At 34.7% G+C, this 24,759-nt stretch overlaps 1 protein-coding gene across 1 annotated transcript; it reads left to right on the forward strand.

The window, feature by feature from the left end:
• Positions 1 to 20,591: 20,591 nt before the first annotated feature.
• igfals (insulin-like growth factor binding protein, acid labile subunit) lies at positions 20,592 to 22,325 on the forward strand. Its single transcript, XM_030141804.1, has one exon. The coding sequence runs from the start codon at positions 20,592 to 20,594 to the stop codon at positions 22,323 to 22,325; it is 1,734 nt and encodes a 577-aa protein (XP_029997664.1).
• Positions 22,326 to 24,759: the final 2,434 nt, after the last annotated feature.

The following is a 24,759-nucleotide window of genomic DNA, read 5'->3' on the forward strand; positions in this document are numbered from 1 at the left end:
TACCCTACAATACACGCAAAAATACACTTAAATATGCTTAAATATCCCACAATACAAACAAAAATACATTTAAATATGCTCAAATATCCTACAATACACGCAAAAATACACTTAAATATGCTTAAATATCCTACAATACACGCAAAAATACATTTAAATATGCTCAAATATCCTACAATACACGCAAAAATACACTTAAAATTCCGTAATTAACATGTTTACATCTACGAATTGTACTTGAACATAACATGAACAAATATAAACAACCTGAAAATTCTTTAGTAAAATAAGTGCAATGTTAACAATATTACGCCTTAGTTTATCATTTATACACGTGAATCACAACTTAGAGATCACAGTGGATCTACAAATACACCAAACATTAAATAACGGAGCATATTATTAAAATTCCACAACATTCTCTTAAGACATTTCAGATATTCACATTTTTTTTTGTAAAAGACTAGTCTGTAAATATGAACATTTTTGTGTAATTTTACATTTTTTACACTAAAACAATGAGACAAATTTGCAGTTTTTATTATTTATAGTTTATTATGATAGTATTTTACTGTTCTGATCCACTTTAGAATTAATTGACCTAAAATTATTTTAACATCCTTGACTGTTAATATCTTCAGTGTAATTTTGTATTTCACAAATTCATCCCACGGGCCAGACTGAATCCTTTGGCGGGCCGGATTTGGCCCCCGGGTCGCATGTTTGACACCTGTGCCATAGTGGAAGAGGGAAAAAAAAAAAAAAAAAACCAAGTGAGTCATATATGGGAGACTTTGTGAGGAGCAGATTTAGATCATAGTTAATAAAGAAATGTCAGAACAGGTGAGTGATAGCAGAGAGTAAAGTGATGAAAAGTAAAATTAATAAATGTCAGTGATGTTCAGATATTTTGCAAAGAACCTTTAGGGTCAAGAAAAACCTAAAAAGGCATAGAATTGTTGTGGATTTCTTGGATACTTCAGAAACACTATGGATGTTTGCTTTTTTTTTTTATGTGTATTTATATGTTTTAATACTTGTGTCACAGTTTTTGGCACGGTTATATAATGTATTCATTTCATTGCTGTGTTCATTCTCTGTTCGTCCTTTCAATTCATTGCATGATTAGTCATTTGTGCTTTTTAATCTCATTTCTTTCTATCATATCAATTCCATAAGCGGCCTCTGACCTCTTCTATGGCAGCCTTTCAAAAGCCTTATGTGGACACAAAGACACAGACTGGTATAAAGACTGGACCTTATTACTACAGTCGCGGAAAAAATTATTAGACCACCCTTGTTTTCTTCGATTTCTTGGTCATTTTAATGCCTGATACAACTAAAGGTACATTTGGTTGGACAAATATAATGATAACAACAAAAATAGCTCATAAGAGTTTGATTTAACCCTTTCATGCATGAATTATGAGAACCTTAGTCGAGATTTTTTTCCTGAGTGTTTTTATTCCTCTTTAGGCAAGAAAAAACAATGCGATTGAATTTTTTTTAAATAAACCTGTTTTTTTATGAAGGTAGATTTGTTTCTTTATTCCTTTAACTAAAAAAAAAATTAAATAAAAAAAAGTGTTTGGATACGAAAAAAAAAAAATTGCGATCCAAAAAATTGTATTTGAACACTTTTTCTAACTTAAGTGATTTTTTTTTTTTTTTATTGATTTTTTTTTTTTTTTATGAAAAATTTTTTTGGGGTTAAAGCAATAAAGAAACAAATCTACCTTCATAATTTTTTGTGGAGTTCCAAAAATGTCCACTCCGCTGAACATCATGTGTTTAACCCTTTCATGCATGAATTATGAGAACGTTAATAAAGATTTTTTTCCTTTATTCCTCTTTAGGCATTTAAAAAACAATGAGATGATTTTTTTCTTTTTTTTTTTTTAATGAAACTATTTTTCATGGAGTTGCAAAAATGTGCGTTTAATTTTTAAAGCAACAAAATGTGTATTTACTGATATATTGTGTGAGAACTATGAAATAAAAACATTAAATGCTGCTAATTTGATGTTTTCTCACATTTTAATATACACTACAAACAAAAAGTTATGGATATTTAAAATTTTTGGAGCTATTTTTTTTTTTTTTTCAGTTGGGATTTTAGCACAACGCTTTTTACATTTGTTGTGTGTGAATTGAAACACATTTTTTTGATGACCAGACATAGTTTTATTTACAAATGGCAAAAATGACAAAAAAAAAAAGACTAAAAAACAAAAACAAAAAGAAATATCCTTAACTTTTTGTTTGTAGTGAACTCCAATACTAGTCACTTAATGGAGATAATATGCCAAAAAAGAAAAAAAAAACTTTTGTTGTTAATTACAGTCTAATAACAAGGAATTGATTTACACTCAAACATGTTAGATTTGGTTTATCAAGAACAGCCAAATTACTGCAATGTTATCAATTGCAGTGTTTTGTGTATTGTGTTGGCTGATATGAAACTAAAATAATAAAATCCATGAATATACAAGAGAACAGCTGTAGAATAACTCTCCACTGTAATGACCACTGTGCATGAAAGGGTTCATTTTTGAATATCTGAAAGTGATAAAACATTTTTAACGCAGCTAATCTGATGTTTTCTCACATTTTATTATATGCACAATTTTTTATTAGCAATTGATTTACACTCAAACATGTCACCGCAGATCAGGTTTATCAAGAACAGCAACGTTATAGTAATGGTATGAATGTCAGTGTATGGGATGGTGCAAAAGTGTCCACTGTGTTAACTCATATCAAACAAAAACAACAAAACCCATGAATATATTAGAAAACAGATGTAGAATAGCTGTCCACTGTAGTGAACACTATGCATGAAAGGGTTAAGCACTGATATCTAGCCATTTTCCATTGTTTTCTTGATAATAACCAAAATCACTTCAGTTCTTACATCAGTAGCTATAGCACTGTCCTGCCAAAAACAGTGCTTTTCGTCATTCCATGTTTTCTTTTCTGTCTGTTTTAGTCACATGATACACACAGGAGTTAGTACTTGATTGCATAACCATTGTTTTTGATGACTTTTGATGGTCTAATAATTTTTTTTTTACGCAACAGCATATGTGGAAACCTGTCTTCAATATAGTTTAACAACATCATATTGGGTCAAAGCTAAAAAAACTATTTGCACAGGCAGGTTATTCACTTCAAATTACAGGATAATTACAAATACCTGAGGTTAGAGGTTTGTTAGATCACGTTATGATGGAGAAAAGAACTGAAGATTAGAGATCAAATATGACCCGACAAAATTAAACAGCTTTCCATCTCTCTGGAGAAATAACAAAAGATCTAGCAGCATTCAAACTGAAGAGAAAGGACCTATAGTGTCGGCCAAAATGAGTTCTTCTGTAGCTACCAGTGGACTAATGGACAGTGAACTGGTTTATTCATCCATCTTCTATTGCTCTCATAAAGGAGCTGAACTGAAAGGAACTGAAAGAGATGGAATAAAAGAGGTGGATATCATGTCAAATTCTAACGAGATTCTTCTAAAAATGTTGGTGTAAAAGTGTGGCGTTTCTGCTGTATCTATAACCAATATGTTATTATTGTTGTTGTTGCTGTTGTATTTAGTTGGATTTGTGCATTCAGTGGTGGTTGATTATAGCATGTGCATGTACAAAACAGACACTTTCTTGTTTAAAACTACCTCCGACATGGTTTAAGGGGTTTTATCATGAAAAAGGTGCTAACAGGTCTAACACTAAGGCCCATCCAAACTCACCCCTTGGCCCTCCCCATAACCCACAGGTGTCAAACATGCGGCCGGGGGCCAAATCTGGCCCGCCAAAGGTTCCATTCCAGCCCCGCGGGATGAAAGTGCACAAATTAACCTGAACAGTCAAGGTTGTCCAAATCATTTTGGTTCAGGTTCCACATACAGACCAATGAGATCTCAAGTAAAAAAACAACAACACAATAACCCATAAATAATGACAAGTACAAATTTTGTTTGTGAAAAATTTAAGTGAAAAAAATAAGATTACACTATGAAAATATTTACATTTACAAAACTATTTTTTCACAATAAAATGCTAATAAATACATAAATAAAAACAAAGACGAACAACCTGAAATGTGCAATTTTAACAATATTCTGCCTGTTATGAAATGTTTTGTGCATTTATGGATCCACTGTGATCTGTAGTTGTGTTAATAATAAGAGATGGAACGTTGTAGAAATTGTTCAAATTTTAGTTCCAAACTCCAAAATCTTAACAATATTCTGCCTGTTACCAAATGTTTATGTAACACTCTGTGTAAATGTACATGTATAAATAATAAGTCGAGGCATAATATTGTTAAAATTGCACTAATTTTTCAAATGAAACTTCTGTTTTTTCAGGTTATTCCCATCTTTTTTGTAAAATGTAAATATTTTCATAATTTAATTGGGGTTTTATTGTACTAAAACAAAATGAAAAACTTGGATTTGTCATTATTTATAGGTCATTAAGTCATTATTTTACTGGTCTGGCCAGCTTGAGATCAAATTGGGCTGAATATGGCCCCTGGACCAAAATGAGTTTGACACCCCTGCCCTAACCCCTACCCCTTGACCCTTGCACTTGGCCCTACCCCTCAAAACTGAGCTGCAAGGGGAAGGGGTTGAAATATTCCCCTATGAAATAAGACAACCCGTTTGTCGATGCCGCTATAAACAGATGCGACAACTTTGTTTCTGAAAGTATTCACCATGCCATCAGCAGTGGTAAATGTCTATGTTGCACAGACTTTTAGCATCTTTTTACAGCTATCAGCCGCAAACCACAGAAATAAAGTCTATGATATATTGAAATGGCATTAAACGGTCGATAAAACGATTAAGCTGTTTATGAAGAAAATACGTACATTTGTGTGTTTCTTTCGTCACACTGCTGCACTTTTTTGCTGTGTTTACCTCCACGTTGTAGATTATTTGAATAGAATGATGGGAGATTTCTGATACCCCTCCGTTTGTAGTGTGGTCTTGAAAAATTTCCGTTTCGAGGGCAAACAGGAAACAGCCGTCCCCCTTAGCCCTTCCCCTCCAACTCATCGGGAATCAAAATACCCCTACCCCTTCATGGGAACGCACAAAATGGAGGGGAGGGGGAGGGGTAGGAGATGAATTGGGATTCGACCTAAAACTGTAGACTGTAATATACAGTCAGTTGCCATAAGTATTTGGACAGTGTCACAGGTTTTTGTCACTTTGCCTCTGTACACCATCACAGGGGATCTGGAATGAAGTCAAGATCTGACTGAAGTGTGGAGTTTCAGCTTTAAATCAACAGGTTTATTAACCCTTTCATGCATAGTGGTCACTACAGTGGACAGTTATTCTCCAGCTGTTCTCTTGTATATTCATGGATTTTGTTGTTTTAGTTCCATTTCATCCAACACAGTGGACACTTATGCATCATCCCATACACTGCAATTGATGCCATTACTGTAACTTTGCTATTCTTGATAAAATTGATCTGCAGTAACATGTCTGAGTGTAAAGTAATTGTTTATTATTTTTATTAGACTGTAATTAACACCAAAAAGTTTGTTTTTTTTCATATTATCCTCCATGAAGTGATTACTGACTAGTATTAGAGTATGTTAAAATGTCACAAAACTTCAGATTAGCAGCTTGAAAAATGTTTTTATTTCATAGTTTTCACATAGCATATTAGTAAATACATGTTTCTTTGCTTCAAAAACTGAACGCATGGTGTCCAGCTGACTGGACTTTTTTGCAACTCCACAAAAAATAGGTTCATAAAAAAAATTTAAATCTCATTGTTTTTTAAATCCAATCCAACTTTATTTGTAAAGCACTTTAAAACAACCACAGTGGACCAAAGTCCTGTAGAGAAAAAATAAATAAAAAACAAAAATAACAGAGTAAAATACAAGAGTAGATTAAAAGACAGAACTGTAAAGAATAAAATTAAAAAATAATAAAATAAAAGATAGATAGATAGATAGATAGATAGATAGATAGATAGATAGATAGATAGATAGATAGATAGATAGATAGATAGATAGATAGATAGATAGATAGATAGATAGATAGATAGATAGATAGATAGATAGATAGATAGATAGATAGATAGATAGATAGATAGATAGATTACAGAAGAATAGATAAAACCTAAATAAAAAAAAATAAAATACAAGAATAGATTAAAATGTTAAAAAAGCTGTACAATTAATGCCAAATTTAAGAGGAATAAAAACACTCAGTAAAAAAAATCTTGATTAAGGTTGTCGTAATTCATGCATGAAAGGGTTAAAATATTGCATGAGCCATTTCAGAATTACAACCTCAAACCTCTAGTTGTTGCTTTGTCTCTGTCTGCATACTTATGAACCTGACTGTAATATAATATTTGCAGGAGTGTTGACCTTTTTAGACTTTTTTTCCTTCACTGTGCACTTTGGAGGTACTTTAAGTAGGTGTTAAAAACCCCGACTCTTCTTCACCACATTTTAGAGTGAACCATACGGAAAGTTAATCATCAAACAAGGACTTTCATTTCATTAAAACCATATCAAAAACTACATCTGTGTGCCACAATCCCTGTCCAAGAAAAGGAACTATTAAAATATTCCCCTCATCCCACAGGCACAGTGTTATTTTTTATTATTGACCTACACTTCTATCCACATTTATTCATCCTACTACTCTAAATGTGGAGCAGCAGCCCTGGGCTACAGACTGATACCACAACCATTTCATCACCTTACCAGGACACACATTTTTATCTGCTTATTTATGATGTACGAGAAACAAATGGGCCATTTCAAAATGTAGGGTTGTGAGGAAAGTGCTCTGGTTATAGCATAAAAATAAAAGAATGAGGAAAATCCCATAGAAGACTTTGCAAATCTTTCATGAACAATAGCACAAAGAGATGCAACCTGCTACTGCATTTCAATACCGTGAATAAACCCCATAAGAGGGATATTCGAGACAAAGTGAACTATGAAATGGACAGTCGCGAGAAATTAAATCCCAATTAGTCGCAGAATAGTCCATTTGGGGATGTCCATCAGCGAATGAAAGGTGACAACCATATCATCACGTTACTGTAGCTGAGAATATAAATACATTTAAGACATGGTGGTTTTTCTTCGAGCTGCCGACTCGCTGTTGAGCGATTGTAGGAAATCAAAAGTGCTGTCAAGGACACTCGCTTATCCAGGAAACATGTGACATGAAAATGTGAGGACATGTCAGAAGATCTACAGGATCAACTGCGGAGGGGTATTAAATGTGTGAGAGTTTCTCCTTCCGCTTTGACAAGTCCGATAATGGGGCAGACGTGGCACAGTTTTTGCTGCTAAGTAGTTGTTTTTATCTGACTGTTTTAGTCCAAAAAAAAAAAGATATAGTGACACTTTTTCCACAGAAAAGTCACTTGAAGGTTAATATATGAGTTGTGTTTTTTTAAGGGATGGCACAAAGGCGATTAGGCTCTGGGTCCTGATTTTTTAATCAGTGAGTGAGATGTTTCTTTTTTATATTTCTTATGCTGGTTTAATCAGATTTTAATTTGTCTTTGTTTTTATGATGGTTCTGTTTTATTGTTCTTAGCCCGCTTAAAAGTCCTCTTCCCTGCTCTTAACAGATCTCACCTTAGGAGCTCTCTTAAGGGCTAGGACTCTTTAGGAATAGCTTTTATCTTTACTAGGATCTACTCTTCATTTTTAGGGGAAATTCTAAGAAAACATCATAATTCTAAGAATTTTCTTAGAATTTGTCCACTTGGAGCAACTCTTTGCACTAAGACTCTTTAGGAATATGGGCCCTGGTCTTTAATTGATGAACAGGTGATTTATTTCTTAACCTGTTGTCAATATTCTCAGCTAATGGCCACATATTATACTTACATTGGTATTTTACATCCACATCTGACCTACTTGCATGCTCATATTTTGATCCAATCATTGCTAAATTCCCCAAATTTTCTTTTGCCTTGTTCATTTTATCTGTCAGTCACATCATGACAACCAGACAGACTAAGCTCACCTAAAACAACGCAAATTCATGGAGGTCCATCAAACTTCGACAGTCACATCACTGACTTCCCCTCTGCTTAGCCTGTTGCTATGTATTTGGGTTTGACCTAGATTTATGTAGATGCGGATGACACTGTCTCTAAAACTGGATCAGTCTTTCACCTGGACAAAGCGGTAGCAGACGATGAAATTTTCAGCCGTTGTTTTGACTTTCAGATGAAGAACAAAAGAGACTGAGGGGTTTGGTGAAACCTATAAAGTTTCAGAAAAGAGCCATAATAAGAAACACAGAGTGGAAACACAGATATGTGTCAGCCCTTATTTGGGTCAGCCTTCCAATGTGGGTCTGTGTTTTGGAAACTACAAGTTAGGTACAGTATGAAGTAACTGCTTCCTGACTGTTTCCGTCTCATGAATGAATAAATGAAGGAATGAATGAGTAAATGATTGTATAAATGAATGAACTACAGACTAAAAGACAGCCTGTTGTTTTTAATCTGGATGATTTCAGACAAATGCCATTAATGTTTGTGTGTATTTGTGTTATTCATCCTCTTCATGTCCTGCGGTCCATTGTGTGGATGTAATCATGGCTGCATCAAGTAAGAGGTTTCATTTATGATGTAAAAAAACAAAAGGTTTCAGCAAAAAGAGGAACATCTATTACACAGGTGTCAAACATGCGGCCCGGGGGCCAAATCTGGCTCACCAAAGGGTCCGATCTGGCCCGTGGGATGAATTAGTGAAATGCAAAAATTACACTGAAGTTATTAACAATCAATGGTGTCAAAATCATTTTAATTCAGTTCCACATACAGACACATACAGTCCAATTAGATTTCAATTGGGTCAGATCAGTAATATAGTATCATAATCTATAAATAATGACAACTGCTGATTTTATCTTTGTTTTAGTGGAAAAAAAAAAATTACATGAAAATGTTTACATTAACAAACTATCCTTTTACAAAAAATGTGAATAACCTTAACAAATATGAATAACCTGAAATGTCTTTAGAAAAGTAAATGCAATTTTACCAATATTATACCCGGTACTATATGTTTTGTGTATTTGTAACTGTAATGTTTGTTGTAACGCACATGCGTAAATGATAAACTGAGGCAGAATATTGTCAAATTGCACTTGTTTTTCTTAAGACATTTCAAGTTGTTCATGTTATTCAGATTTTTAAGGAAACATTGTAGATGTAAACATTATCATAATGTAATTTTACTTTTTTCACTGTTACTATTTTACTGATCTGACCCACTTGAGATCATATTTGGGTGAATGTGGCCCCTGAACTAAAATGAGTTTGACACCCCTGATCTATTAGACATTAGCAAAGTACTTTCCTAATGGACTGTATTAACCAGGGCGTCCTTTACAAAGTCTTATCACAAAGTGCAAAATAACAGTAGTTAACCCTTTCATGCACTGTCCACTCCAGTGGACAGTTCTTCTCCAGCTGTTCTCTTGTATATTAATGGGTTTTGTTGTTTTAGTTCCATATCAGCCAACACAGTGGACACTTATGCACCATCCCATACACTGTAATTCAGATCATTACTGTAACGTTACTGTTCTTGATAAACCTGATCTGCAGTAACATATTTGAGTGTAAATCAATTGTTATTTGTTAGACAAGGAGGTTTTTTTTGCATATTATCTCCATGAAGTGAGTAATTACTAGCATTAGAATATGTTAAAATGTGAGAAGACATCAGATTAGCAGTATTAAAAATGTTTTTATTTCATCGTTTTCATATCACTTTCTGATATTGGGTTTTAAACACGTTTCTTTACTTCAAAAATTAAATGCATGGATATTTTTGTGACTCCATAGAAAAAAAAAACCTCGATCGCATTGTTTTTTTCATGGCTAAACACTGAAGAAAAAAATCTTGACTAAGGTTCTCATAATTCGTGCATGAAAGGGTTAAACAGCACCTCCCTCTCTATTTATGCTTAGAATGACAGATTCTGAGATTATATTATAAATGTAAAAAACCTTTTTTATTCCATAACCTAACCAAATTGATTTACTTTGAGAAAATCTAAAAGTGTGGTGTTATTCTGAAAGTAATAAACCTAGTCATTACTTTCATTAATATTAACCAGAGTAAATGTAAATTAACATAAATAACATAAATGACTGTTCAATTTCTCATTTTTCTTTGTCATACTTTGAAATTAAATCACAATGTACATTAATGTGAAAAATGTAATCATGTGTCAAAGGATCAAGGAATTATTAGTATGAAAATATGGTGTAGATGTTAATAATAATACATATTTTGTGTGATACCTACTACCCTTAAGCATATTTTAAAAAAGTGTAGTTTTGTTTCATATTTCAACTACTAAAATGTTACAGAAATGTCTATAAATACTTAAAGATGTGCCCATGATTTTAAATTCAGTTGTCTAGGAAAATTCAATGAGTGTCCAGTCCAGGTGTGGATGTGAGACAGGAGACGTTCAGGGACATCACAGGACACTTGCAGATCCATATGAGACTCTGGCAGGGTTAGTTTGAGTTTCTGTACTGGTTTTACCACCTGAGAAAGGCCTAAAAATCAATATCCATTTGGGAACTGAAGCCTCTTAAACCTACCAGATTTCAGTGACAAAAAGAGCCCTTCTGCAGCCTGTGTGCTGTTGTATCACTGTGATGTTTCAATACATTACTCTGGATTCAAACCCACACACAAATGATCAGATTAAAGCGGGTTTTTTACGCTGCAAAATCACTGCTTCCTTGTGAATCCAGTAATTTCGAATAGAGTGAAAAAAAGCGAAAAATTAATGAGGTTAGACAGAATATGATGAGTTGATTTTTTTAATGCAAATTTCATGATGTAGAGTCATGGGTGCTTCTGTGAAACTGGGTTCATTTTGGTACCAGCTTTTAAACCCAATAATAAAAGAGAAATTTAGACATACTTCCCCCCCAGGATGTACCTAATGATGACCTCAGATAAATGCAAAAAAATTATACTCTTCCTCCGAGCCATCCCAAAATTAATGAATTTTTAATCAAATATTGGGACCAAAAATAGGACCAAAAGTTGGACAGGAAAAGCTACCTAGGTGTGAAAATATGGCTGGCTTGAAATGGTCTTATATACCGCTATAAATAAAGACACTGTGCTAAATTTGTCAATCCTAGTGGTTTTTGTAATCCAGACGAGCAGGTTTTTCATGAATCTCAGTCTCATTCCAGGTGTCGCGTGTAACCCATCGTGTCCACTAGCATTACATGCAGAACCTGTCCATTTAAACACATATAAATCGTGAGTTATTTTGCAACAGCACTCATTTTTGTGAAACACTCTGCCTTGCGTAAGTAGTTCAATTCCTAAAATGTACTTGTGAGAGAATAAAAACATATTAAAAAAATAGTAGCACATAATTCCCATGTCCTTTCACTGTGTTACATGCAGATTTTTGTATAAAAAATATAAAAAATATCAAAATGTGTTTCATCTGAAAAATAGTTTCTCTTTTATCTCAGTAAATATTTATTTTTACAATAGACCCAAAGTGCTTGCAGATTTGCTTCATAACATTATTCTACATCTGGTTTGAATTTGTAGCCCCCATGTCCTGTTTTTAAGACCACTTTCATAGAAGCACCCATGTATGTTCTTGGTTTAGTGTTTTATGTTTGGTTTTAGAACGGACTTTAATTGTTTTTTTATGTCTATTTTTATCTAATACAATACTGAAAGTCATGAAATAAGTGGGAAAACTCAAAAAGAAGTGAATGTTGAGCTGTTTTCACCTATATAATGCAGATTTTTTTACATATCTATCAATTTTTCTGCATATTCTGCACATTGATGCCTTTCATTACAACTAACTGTAATGAACGTGATTGTATTTAGAACTAAAAGCATGGATTAACATTTAGTATCAGTTCAACGGGGAAACATATGTGGAAGCAAAAGTCTTTGTACTATGTTCATGAGAATCAACCATTCATTAATTTGAGGTGTAAATTCTTAAAAACTCAACTAAATATTTCAGTTTCTTAATTATGGGCTGAATCATCGTCAAATAATTAAAATATATGGTTAATCATCGAGCTGCAGTGGAGTTCAAGCAGTTCACTGGCAAATACAAAAGACTTAATTGGTCGTCAGCTGCGATGATTTGCTCTGGTCACAATGATCACATTCAATTATGAAACAGTGGCAGAGATCCGGCATCTTGCAGATGTCGAGACAAAGCTGAAGGGTTTTTTTTTTCCTCTCCCCCCTAGAAAGCAGTGACTCAACTGCGAGCTTAAAGTGGCCATTAATAGCCACTGCAGGGGTGTCGAGGTGACACCAGGGCTCCACCAATCTGACGAGTGAAAAACCACCCGGAGCTCACTCACTATGCACTCCACTATGAAAAAGACTGTTTTCGAGCTGTCTCTCTCAAAGAAAACACAATTCCCCTTTGTTTTGTTTCAAATACCTGTGACATCCAAATGATCTACCAGCTGATGGCAGTGTTGGCTGAGCCAGTTTGTGTGATGTGGAAATAGTTAAATCGTACCTGTTCAACTTTCCAGGCTTCACTTGTTGGATTATTCTCACACTGATCCTGCATCAAGAAAAAGAAAACAATTGAACAGAATGAAGACAATGGGAAAAAAGATTCATTTTTCTAACATTTCTACAGGGTCCTACTGCAAAAACAGCACTGCTAGAAAAAGATTAACACTCTTAAGGGTAAACAAATTGTCTTGTATTACAAAAAACATTATCTGCCAATGATGTGACCACATTTTTCTTGGCTTAATCTTTTAAAGCTTGAATTAAAGTCTATCCACAGAGAAGATAAACTAATAGATCTTCAAAAATGGCATTGCTTTGCTTATTAGAAGCGATAAAAACAGCTATTTAATCATAATCTTAAATTGAAAAGTGGCGTTAGTCCAAATATAAATAAAACAGTCTTGTTCCTCCTGCAATATTGTGCAAATCATCAATTTATCTAATTTCACTTGTTGGATTGTTCTCACACTGATCCTGCACCAAAAAAAACCCAAAAACAATTAAACAGAATGAACAAAATGGGAAAAGAGAGTCATCCTTTAACATCTCTACAGGGTCCTACTGCAAAAACAGCACTGCTAGAAAAAGATATTAATATTCTTGAGGGTAAACAAATAGTCTTGTTGAAAAAAAAACATTAAAAAAAAATCTGCCAATGATGTGACCACATTTTTCCTGGCTCAATCTTTTAAAGCTTGAATTAAAGTCTATCCACAGAGAAGATAAACTAATAGATTTTCAAAAATGGCATTGCTTTGCTTATTAGAAGCAACAAAAACAGCTATTTAAGAATAATCTTAAATTGAAAAGTAGCTAATCTTACTCCCAATATAAAGAAAACATTCTTGATCCTCACTTGCAATATTGTGAAAATCATCATTTTATCTAATTTCACTTGTTGGATTGTTCTCACACTGATCCTGCATCAGGAAAAAGAAAACAATTGAACAGAATGAAGACAATGGGAAAAGAGATTCATTTTTCTAACATTTCTACAGGGTCCTACTGCAAAAAAAGGCACTGCTAGAAAAAGATTAACACTCTTAAGGGTAAACAAATTGTCTTGTATTACAAAAAACATAATCTGCCAATGATGTGACCGCATTTTTCTTGGCTTAATCTTTTAAATCTTGAATTAAAGTCTATCCACAGAGAAGATAAACTAATAGATCTTCAAAAATGGCATTGCTTTGCTAATTAGAAGCGATAAAAACAGCTATTTAAGAATAATCTTAAATTGAAAAGTGGTGTTAGTCCCAATATAAAAAAAACAGTCTTGTTCCTCTCCTGCAATATTGTGCAAATCGTCATTTTATCTAATTTCACTTGTTGGATTGTTCTCACACTGATCCTGCACCAAAAAAAACCCAAAAACAATTAAACAGAATGAACAAAATGGGAAAAGAGAGTCATCCTTTAACATCTCTACAGGGTCCTATTGCAAAAACAGCACTGCTAGAAAAAGATATTAATATTCTTGAGGGTAAACAAATAGTCTTGTTGAAAAAAAAAACATTAAAAAAAAATCTGCCAATGATGTGACCACATTTTTCTTGGCTTAATCTTTTAAAGCTTGAATTAAAGTCTATCCACAGAGAAGATAAACTAATAGATTTTCAAAAATGGCATTGCTTTGCTTATTAGAAGCAACAAAAACAGCTATTTAAGAATAATTTTAAATTGAAAAGTAGCTAATCTTACTCCCAATATAAAGAAAACATTCTTGATCCTCACTTGCAATATTGTGAAAATCCTCCTTTTATCTAATTTCACTTGTTGGATTGTTCTCACACTGATCCTGCATCAGGAAAAAGAAAACAATTGAACAGAATGAAGACAATGGGAAAAGAGATTCATTTTTCTAACATTTCTACAGGGTCCTACTGCAAAAAAAGGCACTGCTAGAAAAAGATTAACACTCTTAAGGGTAAACAAATTGTCTTGTATTACAAAAAACATTATCTGCCAATGATGTGACCACATTTTTCTTGGCTTAATCTTTTAAATCTTGAATTAAAGTCTATCCACAGAGAAGATAAACTAATAGATCTTCAAAAATGGCATTGCTTTGCTAATTAGAAGCGATAAAAACAGCTATTTAAGAATAATCTTAAATTGAAAAGTGGTGTTAGTCCCAATATAAAAAAAACAGTCTTGTTCCTCTCCTGCAATATTGTGCAAATCGTCATTTTATCTAATTTCACTTGTTGGATTGTTCTCACACTGATCCTGCACCAAAAAAACCCCTCAAAAACAATTAAACAGAATGAACAAAATGGGAAAAAAGAGTCATCCTTTAACATCTTACAGGGTCCTACTGCAAAAACAGCACTGCTAGAAAAAGATATTAATATTCTTGAGGGTAAACAAATAGTCTTGTGGAAAAAAAAAAACAATTTTTTTAAAAATCTGTCAATGATGTGACCACATTTTTCCTGGCTTGATCTTTTAAAGCTTGAATTAAAGTCTATCCACAGAGAAGATAAACTAATAGATTTTCAAAAACGGCATTGCTTTGCTTATTAGAAGCGATAAAAACAGCTATTTAAGAATAATCTTAAATTGAAAAATAGCTAATCTTACTCCCAATATAAATAAAACATTCTTGATCCTCACTTGCAATATTGTGCAAATCCTCCTTTTATCTAATTTCACTTGTTGGATTGTTCTCACACTGATCCTGCATCAAGAAAAACAAAACAATTGAACAGAATGAAGACAATGGGAAAAGAGATTCATTTTTCTAACATTTCTACAGGGTCCTACTGCAAAAAAAGGCACTGCTAGAAAAAGATTAACACTCTTAAGGGTAAACAAATTGTCTTGTATTACAAAAAACATAATCTGCCAATGATGTGACCGCATTTTTCTTGGCTTAATCTTTTAAATCTTGAATTAAAGTCTATCCACAGAGAAGATAAACTAATAGATCTTCAAAAATGGCATTGCTTTGCTAATTAGAAGCGATAAAAACAGCTATTTAAGAATAATCTTAAATTGAAAAGTGGTGTTAGTCCCAATATAAAAAAAACAGTCTTGTTCCTCTCCTGCAATATTGTGCAAATCGTCATTTTATCTAATTTCACTTGTTGGATTGTTCTCACACTGATCCTGCACCAAAAAAACCCCTCAAAAACAATTAAACAGAATGAACAAAATGGGAAAAAAGAGTCATCCTTTAACATCTTACAGGGTCCTACTGCAAAAACAGCACTGCTAGAAAAAGATATTAATATTCTTGAGGGTAAACAAATAGTCTTGTGGAAAAAAAAAACAATTTTTTTAAAAATCTGTCAATGATGTGACCACATTTTTCCTGGCTTGATCTTTTAAAGCTTGAATTAAAGTCTATCCACAGAGAAGATAAACTAATAGATTTTCAAAAACGGCATTGCTTTGCTTATTAGAAGCTATAAAAACAGCTATTTAAGAATAATCTTAAATTGAAAAATAGCTAATCTTACTCCCAATATAAATAAAACATTCTTGATCCTCACTTGCAATATTGTGCAAATCCTCCTTTTATCTAATTTCACTTGTTGGATTGTTCTCACACTGATCCTGCATCAAGAAAAACAAAACAATTGAACAGAATGAAGACAATGGGAAAAGAGATTCATTTTTCTAACATCTCTACAGGGTCCTACTGCAAAAACAGCACTGCTAGAAAAAGATTAACACTCTTAAGGGTAAACAAATTGTCTTGTATTACAAAAAACATAATCTGCCAATGATGTGACCACATTTTTCTTGGCTTAATCTTTTAAAGCTTGAATTAAAGTCTATCCACAGAGAAGATAAACTAATAGATCTTCAAAAATGGCATTGCTTTGCTTATTAGAAGCGATAAAAACAGCTATTTAAGAATAATCTTAAATTGAAAAGTGGTGTTAGTCCCAATATAAAGAAAACAGTCTTGTTCCTCTCCTGCAATATTGTGCAAATCATCATTTTATCTCATTTCACTTGTTGGATTGTTCTCACACTGATCCTGCACCACAAAAAAAAAAACACAATTAAACAAAATGAACAGACTGAGAAAAGAGAGTCATCCTTTAACGTCTCTACAGGGTCCTACTACAAACACAGCACTGCTAGAAAGATATTAATGTTCTTTTATTCCAAAAAAACAATTTGCCAATGTTGTGGCCATATTTTTCCTGGTTTGATCTTATGAAGCAGGGGTGTCAAACTCATTTTTTTGGCCAAATTTGACCTCCAGTGAGCCAGACCAGTGAAATAATAGCATAACTGACAAAAATAAAAACTCAAAATTGTTCTCTTTGTTTCAGCACAAAAAACTAAAAGTGCACTTCTATCAATATTATGCCTCCGCTTCTCATTTACACATGCACACACATGACTTACAGATCACAGTGGATCTACAAATACAGAAAATATTTAGTAACAGGCAGAATATTGTAGAAATTGCATTTATTATTAGGTTGTTCATGGTTGCTTATATTATTCACATTTTTGTGAAAATATAGTTTGGAATTGTAAATATTTTCATCATGTATACTGATTACATTTGTCATGTCTTCCATTCCAATGGAGCGGAGAACAAACACAGTTGGGTTGGGAAATTTTATCTTGAAAAGTGTCCTGGCCCGATCAGCTGTTTTTAGACATGTCACACCAGGAAGCGTTTGACAGCTACTTGTCTGATCACAAGAAAATCTCTAACATTTTCATCATGTAATTTTTCTCTTTTACACTAAAACAAAGGGGAAAAAATGCAGTTTTGATCATTAATATACTTACTTACTTACTGTGTCCACAACTAAAATTATTTTGACATCCTTGACTATTGATATCTTCAATGAATTAAAGTCTAGTCACAGAAAAGATAAACTAATAGAGCTTTAAAAATGATAATGCTATGCTTATTAGAAGTGACAAAAACAGCTATTTAAGAAGAATCATATATTGAAAAGTTGCCCAAGTGTTCCTACTTAGATTTTATATAATTTCTGGTTAGATTTGCTCAGAATTAGCTCAAATATCTTTGTTTTTAAGACATAAAAACGGGGGAAAGACTATTCTGTCTTGAAATTCTTCTTTTATATATGCACCACTCTGATGTGCAGTCAGTGAAACCAAAAGGAGGGTCCGACATTATGCATAACCAAAGGCAGTAGCACGGCAGGTGTCATCTGTCACTTTATAGCTGTGTAGATAATAAGCTATTTCGTCCTGATGCTCACTTCTCTGCAGTCAGCTTCTGCCTTTTATGTACTTATCTGAGCTTCACTTAGCCTTGTACCGGGGGGGCTCAGCTATCTTTGCTTTAAAAAGATACAAGGTTAAAAGGATACTGTAGGCAGCTAACACCTTAAACACATGCCTTCTCAGTGTTCATTTATCTCACAGTTTTTATATCTGACAAGAGAAAAGGGGAAGCTGTGTGCACGGATTCAGAGGTGAATCAGCTGTACAGTAAACTGGGTAGGATACGAGGATAGCAGCCTAGGAAACAATACTAAAATAAACAGAAATAATGAAGTCTCTGTCAAAACATCACTTTAAAAGAAATATTTTTTCAGTTACAACTCAAACATATTTAGTGTTTGATGAATTGAACTTAAAACATCAGGATATATTGAGAGAAAACTACGGTATATTTGTCAATCCAAACAGATGGCACCAAGAAACATCAGCTTAAAATTATTAACAGTCTGTGTTTTTAAGGGATGTTAAAAGTTTGCGCAGGGCTTCCTTGGCATTACAAGAATACACCAGTTTCCTGAAGTGTACTTGCAGAGTGAAGGAAGTAGTGTGATGGGTTTTAGCACTGATCATCACGTTTCCATCCAATTTAGATTGACATCATGCCTTTCAGGACTCTTCTCCTCTGCTGAGGAGGCACAAAAAAAAAATGTTCCTTATAGAAGCGAGCACACTCAGCTCCGGCAGGCTCCACTCCACGCAGAAAGACCAGAGCACCTGACAAACCACAAAACCTTTATGTCTGCTTGAGTGACAGGGAATGAGCCAATTAGAGGTGTTTGTCAGTGGAGCAACAAATCATAAGGCTTTTTTTTTTTTACTGAAACAGCAGCAAAAACTGCAGTGTTTTATTATTCTGTTTGTGAAAGGATTTGATGTTTGTCTCCTGGAATAAAAAGTCAATCTCCCTTACCATCGCTACTGCGCTGCTGTTAAGTGCAATGTTAAAGTTAGTAATGAATTCGCATTATATTTGTCTAAAAAAAAATCACTCTTATTCATACTCTGTTCAGTAAAAATGTAATTGTTTCTGCTGACAGAGGACACATAAAACTGGTTGCCATACATACAACAGAGCAGCAGTGCTCTCTACTGACGAGAAACATTAGAGTCAGCTACAGTTCTTTGTCTTCTGGGTCAGTACAGATGATAATAGCTTCATTTGGGGCCAGTTCAATAGAAAGTGGTAAACTGGTGGTGTAAAAGCATTTTAAATAATATTTCTAATAAAACTTCAGCTTTTAAATAGTAATCCAGCATAAATAAGGTTGATTTCACACTCTGTAAAGGATATCCTATCCAAACAAAACACCTGTCAAAAAATAAATGTGCATCAGAAACCAGCAGACATCAAATTGGATAATATGGCCTATGTGGTAAATTTCCTTTATCCTCCTAAGACCCAGCTATGGGTTTTCTGTCCACATTTGTGGACAAGAGTTTCACAACTTCATATAAAAAAAAAGAAAAGAAAACTGTCCATCACAAAGGACATTCCATAAAAATTTTAAAAACTGCATCTGAAAAAAACTGTTGCATCATGATGTTTCCAATATAGGCACTTACTTAATTAAAAAAAAAACAAAAAACTTGTACTTTGCTGACATTTCCTGGGTCTTAGGAGGTTAAGCTGATTTGAATTCACAGTTGGCACAATAACTAATAAAATTAATCTGCAGACACACAGTCTTATCTGGATTTGTTGTACTTTAGAGCATGACCAGTTCATGGCTGTCGAAAAGAACCCAGATACCAAGAAAAAGAGTAAACAGAAAGTTAGTCATTACAGCTGTAGATGTGATTAGGAAATGCCCCACACTGACCCCTGTACTGTCAAATAAGTGAATGAAACAGAGATGATACTGGTAATACTATCTGAATGAAGTCTATGCACATAGTCATTCATGATTTATTCAAATAAACAAGGCAAGCTGGTGGATTAAATATACTCCTTATAAATTCATATTTAATGTGAGACAGTGGAATATAGAATAATGATGTAAATTAAATTAATCTTCTGTTGTGTCCATATATGAACCAATAATGCATGTGCTATATAGTCAGTGTAAATGATGCAAAGGTCCAGTGCAATGGGTTTGTCTTATCTCCATTTGTGTATGTATATCAGTTCAAATCTACAGTAAATGCACTCAGAGACAGGACCCTGACTTTAGTAAACACCAAAGGCCACTAAAATATGAGAGGACCTCAGGACAAATTATGTCCAAGATATATTAAGAACAAATTGTATTCACATGATTATGGCCCAAAATAGTGTTAGTCAAGTCATGATGACAACTTACTGAGGTTAAAATCTTACATCTTATTATAAAGACATCACAGCTCTACAACTGAAGACATCACTTTATGGATTATAAATGGAATAATTTTAAAGTAAAAAAGTGAAAACTGAAGAGAAAAAAGATGTAGGCCTAAACTTAATTGCTTGAGGAAAAACTGGTCACTACATCAAAAACTTTCATCACAAGCCTGATGGAAATGAATGGGTTAATTGTATGTGTACAGTGACTTAAAAAAAAAAAAAAAAAGAGGAAGGGGTTTGGCAGTCTTTCCATGTAGCATACAAACAGTTGCACAAGAGTCAACCATTCAGTATTTGACTGTCTATCTGTTTCCAATCAAGACCTGTCAGCTACAAGGTAAGGAATATATTCTAGAATTAAACAACTGAATTATGCAAATTCATATACAGGAAGACATATTTTATAGAGAATATGCAAGACAGCATTTATGATGTATTTATATTTGGTGTTGTATTCGTAGGTGGTATGCAAACCATTGTGCTGTTGGTGTTGTGGGTACTGGGAACATCAGTGGTGTTGCCCAACCCTGACCCAGCTGGAGACAGGGTGACTGAAGAGCCTATCCCATGCTCCAAGGGCTGCACCTGTCTGCACGATGACTACACCTTGGAGCTCAACATGTACTGCAGCGCTCGAAACTTTACCCAAGTCCCGCCCGACATGCCGACGTCCACTCATTCTCTATGGCTAGATGGAAATTTATTTACCACACTCCAAGCAACTTCCTTTAAGGATCTAACCAACCTGGATTTTCTGAACCTGCAAAGTGGCCAACTGGTGACGATCGACCCCCAAGCTTTCAAAGGACTCAGGTCGTTGGCTCACATTCACCTTGAGCGAAATCGCCTCCGGGCGTTACCAGGTACAGTTTTCCAGAATACACCCAACCTTGCCTCGCTAAGTCTGCACAACAACCAGCTCACTCGTATTGAGGACAGACTGTTTGCTGGACTCTCACACATGTGGCTTTTAAACTTAGGGTGGAACTCAATAGCAGTCTTACCTGAAACAGCTTTCCATGATCTGCATGGTCTACGAGAGCTTGTTCTTGCAGGGAACAGACTTCCTTACTTGCAGCCACAACTTTTCCAAAACCTTGTTGAGCTTAAAGAGTTAGATCTAACTGGGAATTTCCTCAAGGTGATCAAAGCTAATGTGTTTGTTAAACTCACTAAATTGCAAAAGCTTTACCTAGCCCAGAATCAGATTGTAACAGTGGTGCCTAGAGCTTTTGCAGGCATGAAGTCACTCAGATGGCTAGATCTCACAAATAACAAACTGACTTCTCTTCATGAAGACACTTTCTTTGGTCTGCACAGTCTTCATGTGCTTCGTCTTTCTAACAACTCCATCAATGGAATTAGGCCACGGACTTTCCGTGATCTCCAGTATCTAGAAGAGCTACGACTCAGTTACAACAAGATACGAGCTTTGGGGGAGAGAATCTTTGAAGGCCTTGGTCACTTGGAAGTCCTAGAACTAGAACACAACCAAGTCCAGGAGGCGCAAATGGGCAGTTTCACAGGCCTCTCTCATGTGGCTGTTATCAACCTGTCTGGAAGCTGCTTCCAGAGTCTCCCAGACCAAGTTTTCAGAGGTCTGTCAAAGCTTCATAGCCTTCATCTGGATAGAGGCTGTCTGACAAGGATCACGTCTCAGGCCTTCACTGGACTGTCCAGTCTACGGCGGCTCTTTTTGCAGCACAACAACATCTCCACAGTGGAGCGCCACAGTTTTGCAGACCTGGTCGGCCTTTTGGGACTAGACTTGAGTTTTAATAAGCTGGAGGCACTTACAGCACCCTCATTCACTGGCCTCAGGAATTTGGAGTACTTGCTTCTCTCCAACAATGAGTGTCGACAGTTCATGCAAAATGGCACAAAGCAGCTACTCCCAAAGCTGCGCTATCTAGACCTCAGAGCAAACACCCTGACAAACTTGGTCCCTGATTTTCCAGCAAATATGGAGAAACTTTTGCTCTCTGGCAATCGGTGGAAATGTGACTGCAGCGCCCTCCCTCTCAGAAACTACAGTTTGAGGCATCCAATGGTGATTCCTCGGCGAGTTGAGACCCATGCAGAGGGTGAGGAGCCTGACACTACCATCACCATATATAACAACATTACATGCACCACCCCACCACGTCTGGCTGGTCAGGACCTACGAGACATTGACAGTGAACTCTTCCGAAGCTGCTAAGCAGCCTAAAACATGAAGAAATGGATTAATACAAAATACAGCATAAGTTAGAGTTGTCATCTGTAATATTTTCAACATTAATTCAAACAACTATATTTTTCTGTTTTAGAGTCAGGGAATTCTCTATGTGAAGGATTAATGTGGGGTAAATGTGACTGCAAATGTTATCTCTAATTAGAAAACATAAGAATATGAGATTATACAGTTAGCAAGAAACAACATGAATAAATTTATACTGACACCAAAATGTAGGATGGACTGTACAGATCTGTGTTTTGCCAGTGTTACTGGGGTTGCTTGAAATGTTACTGTGTGGTGTGTTTTGAATACACTATGATGTATTTTTAGGGCTGAGCAATTAAAAAAGCCAGATTGTGATAATTTGAAAAATATTGTAAATTAAGCCTTCTTGTTTGGTTGTTGTGAAAAATGCACAAGTTACTGATAATTCAGAAATGAGATGTACAGTGGGATAAAAATATAAAAACCTAAAAAAAAAAAAAAAAAAAAACAAACATTGTAGTGTTACTAAATGCAAAATATCACCTTACACACACTGACCGTTTTCTTCCCAACCAAATGGGCATTGAAATGTGATAGCACTTTCACTGAACAGGTCATGAGTATTTTAGGACCCTGAAAATGACTATGTTTGAGTTCTTAAACTTACAATGCAAACAGGAGATTGCTGTGAGCCCTGTTTTGAGAGAAACAAAACTGAAATAACATTTTATTGAACTGCATGCTACGATCAGAAGTTACAGACAAGAGGAACTGTACTTTTATTGTAACATGTTGTAGATGGGTGTATTATTTGATGCTTTTGAGCTATGGTTACTTTGAAATAGTTTGCACTGTTGTAAATTGTCTTGAAAGTGCAATAAATGTACCAAAATATAAGCGCCTTCATTTTATGCCTGATCCATGTTCACATTACTGCATTCAGAGTTCAACTTAAAAGTGAATAACTGTGTGTTCTGTGAAGCAACACAGAAAATTTGAAGCATTTATTTTTTCTGTGCAATCCAGTACAGGCCTTTTGGAATGAGTTAAGGATTTGGTTTAAGTCCAACAGGGTGGAAATGCAACCTTTAACTTGGAAGGCTGTTAAATTTGGCCTATGTGGTAATGAAAATTCAACTTTTATGTTAAACATTTTAATCTTATATGGAAAATTTTCATTAACAAATGCAGATACTTTAAAACTGATCCATGTATAAATCACTGGTGGAATGAGTTTGTTATTTTGTACAAACCTCTACAATATTTTAAAGATAAGAAAGCCTTTCATGTTTTGTCTTTATTTCTGTTTAGAACTTGAGATGATCCCCCAGGTTTTTGTTCGTTTGTTTTTCATTCTTAATACATATGTACTTATTAGGGTGGTACAAAAAAAATTTTTTTAAGATTCTCTGGATTAGAACCCTGCATTTGGTTCCATATCTGGCCAAATTACTTCGGTCCAAATTTTATGCAAATTAATTAATATTTAGAGGTTGCACAAGACACATGAAGATTGCTCTATATACTATAACATAACTAGCCAAATGAATAAGGCATATTAGAATAATTTGTAATTTTGCTTCTCAAAACTCAAACTGCAACTCGCATAAAAATGTTACTTAGGAAGTCCAGCAACCACTGTTGCTTTATTGAAATTACAAAAAATGTTCCTGTGTTCTTTGACAACTTGGAGCAAGTACTGTTTCTGATCTTCATTTTTTGTTCGGCTACAGTTGAAGTCTTAAATAAGCTTCATCCTTCTTTCAGCAACATCATTGACAACTTTTCTGCAATGCACAATTTTAGCAGCCTTCTGAAAGTCTTCGCCATCAGCCCAGTCTTCTGGAGGAATTCTTAAGAATGTTTGTGGCAGATCCAAATTTTCAAAGAAACGCATCGTGCTGGTGGTGACAAAATCACTGATCTGCTTCCCTTCATAATCTGCTTGATTAAGGGCATCACAACGCTTTAGTGGAACCTCTGAACCTTCATTTTCCATCATGTTGTGAACCATCAGCTGCTTCTGCTCTGGTGTCACACTGGAGTCCAAGAATGCCAGGCCAACCAATTCTTCACTCAAGTACCAAAGATGTCGGCAGCCTTACTTAATACATATATAGCTAGATGAAGCACTATACTATGGTCTATAAAGCTCTGAATGGTTTAGGACCAAAACACATCAGTGACCTCCTGACCCAGCATGAACCCATCAGACCCCTCAGGTCATCTGGATCCGGTCTGTTGTCAGTTCCCAGAGTCAGAACCAGACACGGAGAAGCTGCGTTCAGCTTCTATGCTCCACATGTCTGGAACAAACCCCCAGAAAACCTCAGATCAGCTGAAACACTCAGTTTATTTAAATCCAGGTTAAAGACCCACCTGTTCTCAGCTGCATTTGAATAGAGTTTTTATTCATCAGTTCAGATCTGCA

The sequence above is a fragment of the Sphaeramia orbicularis genome, chromosome 8 (genome assembly GCF_902148855.1).
Source record: "Sphaeramia orbicularis chromosome 8, fSphaOr1.1, whole genome shotgun sequence".
Classification (NCBI taxonomy): Eukaryota; Metazoa; Chordata; class Actinopteri; order Kurtiformes; family Apogonidae; genus Sphaeramia; species Sphaeramia orbicularis.

Bases quoted from the DNA above. Each gene is read 5' to 3' on its own strand.
- igfals (XM_030141804.1), top strand. From the start codon at position 20,592: ATGCAAACCATTGTGCTGTTGGTGTTGTGGGTACTGGGAACATCAGTG.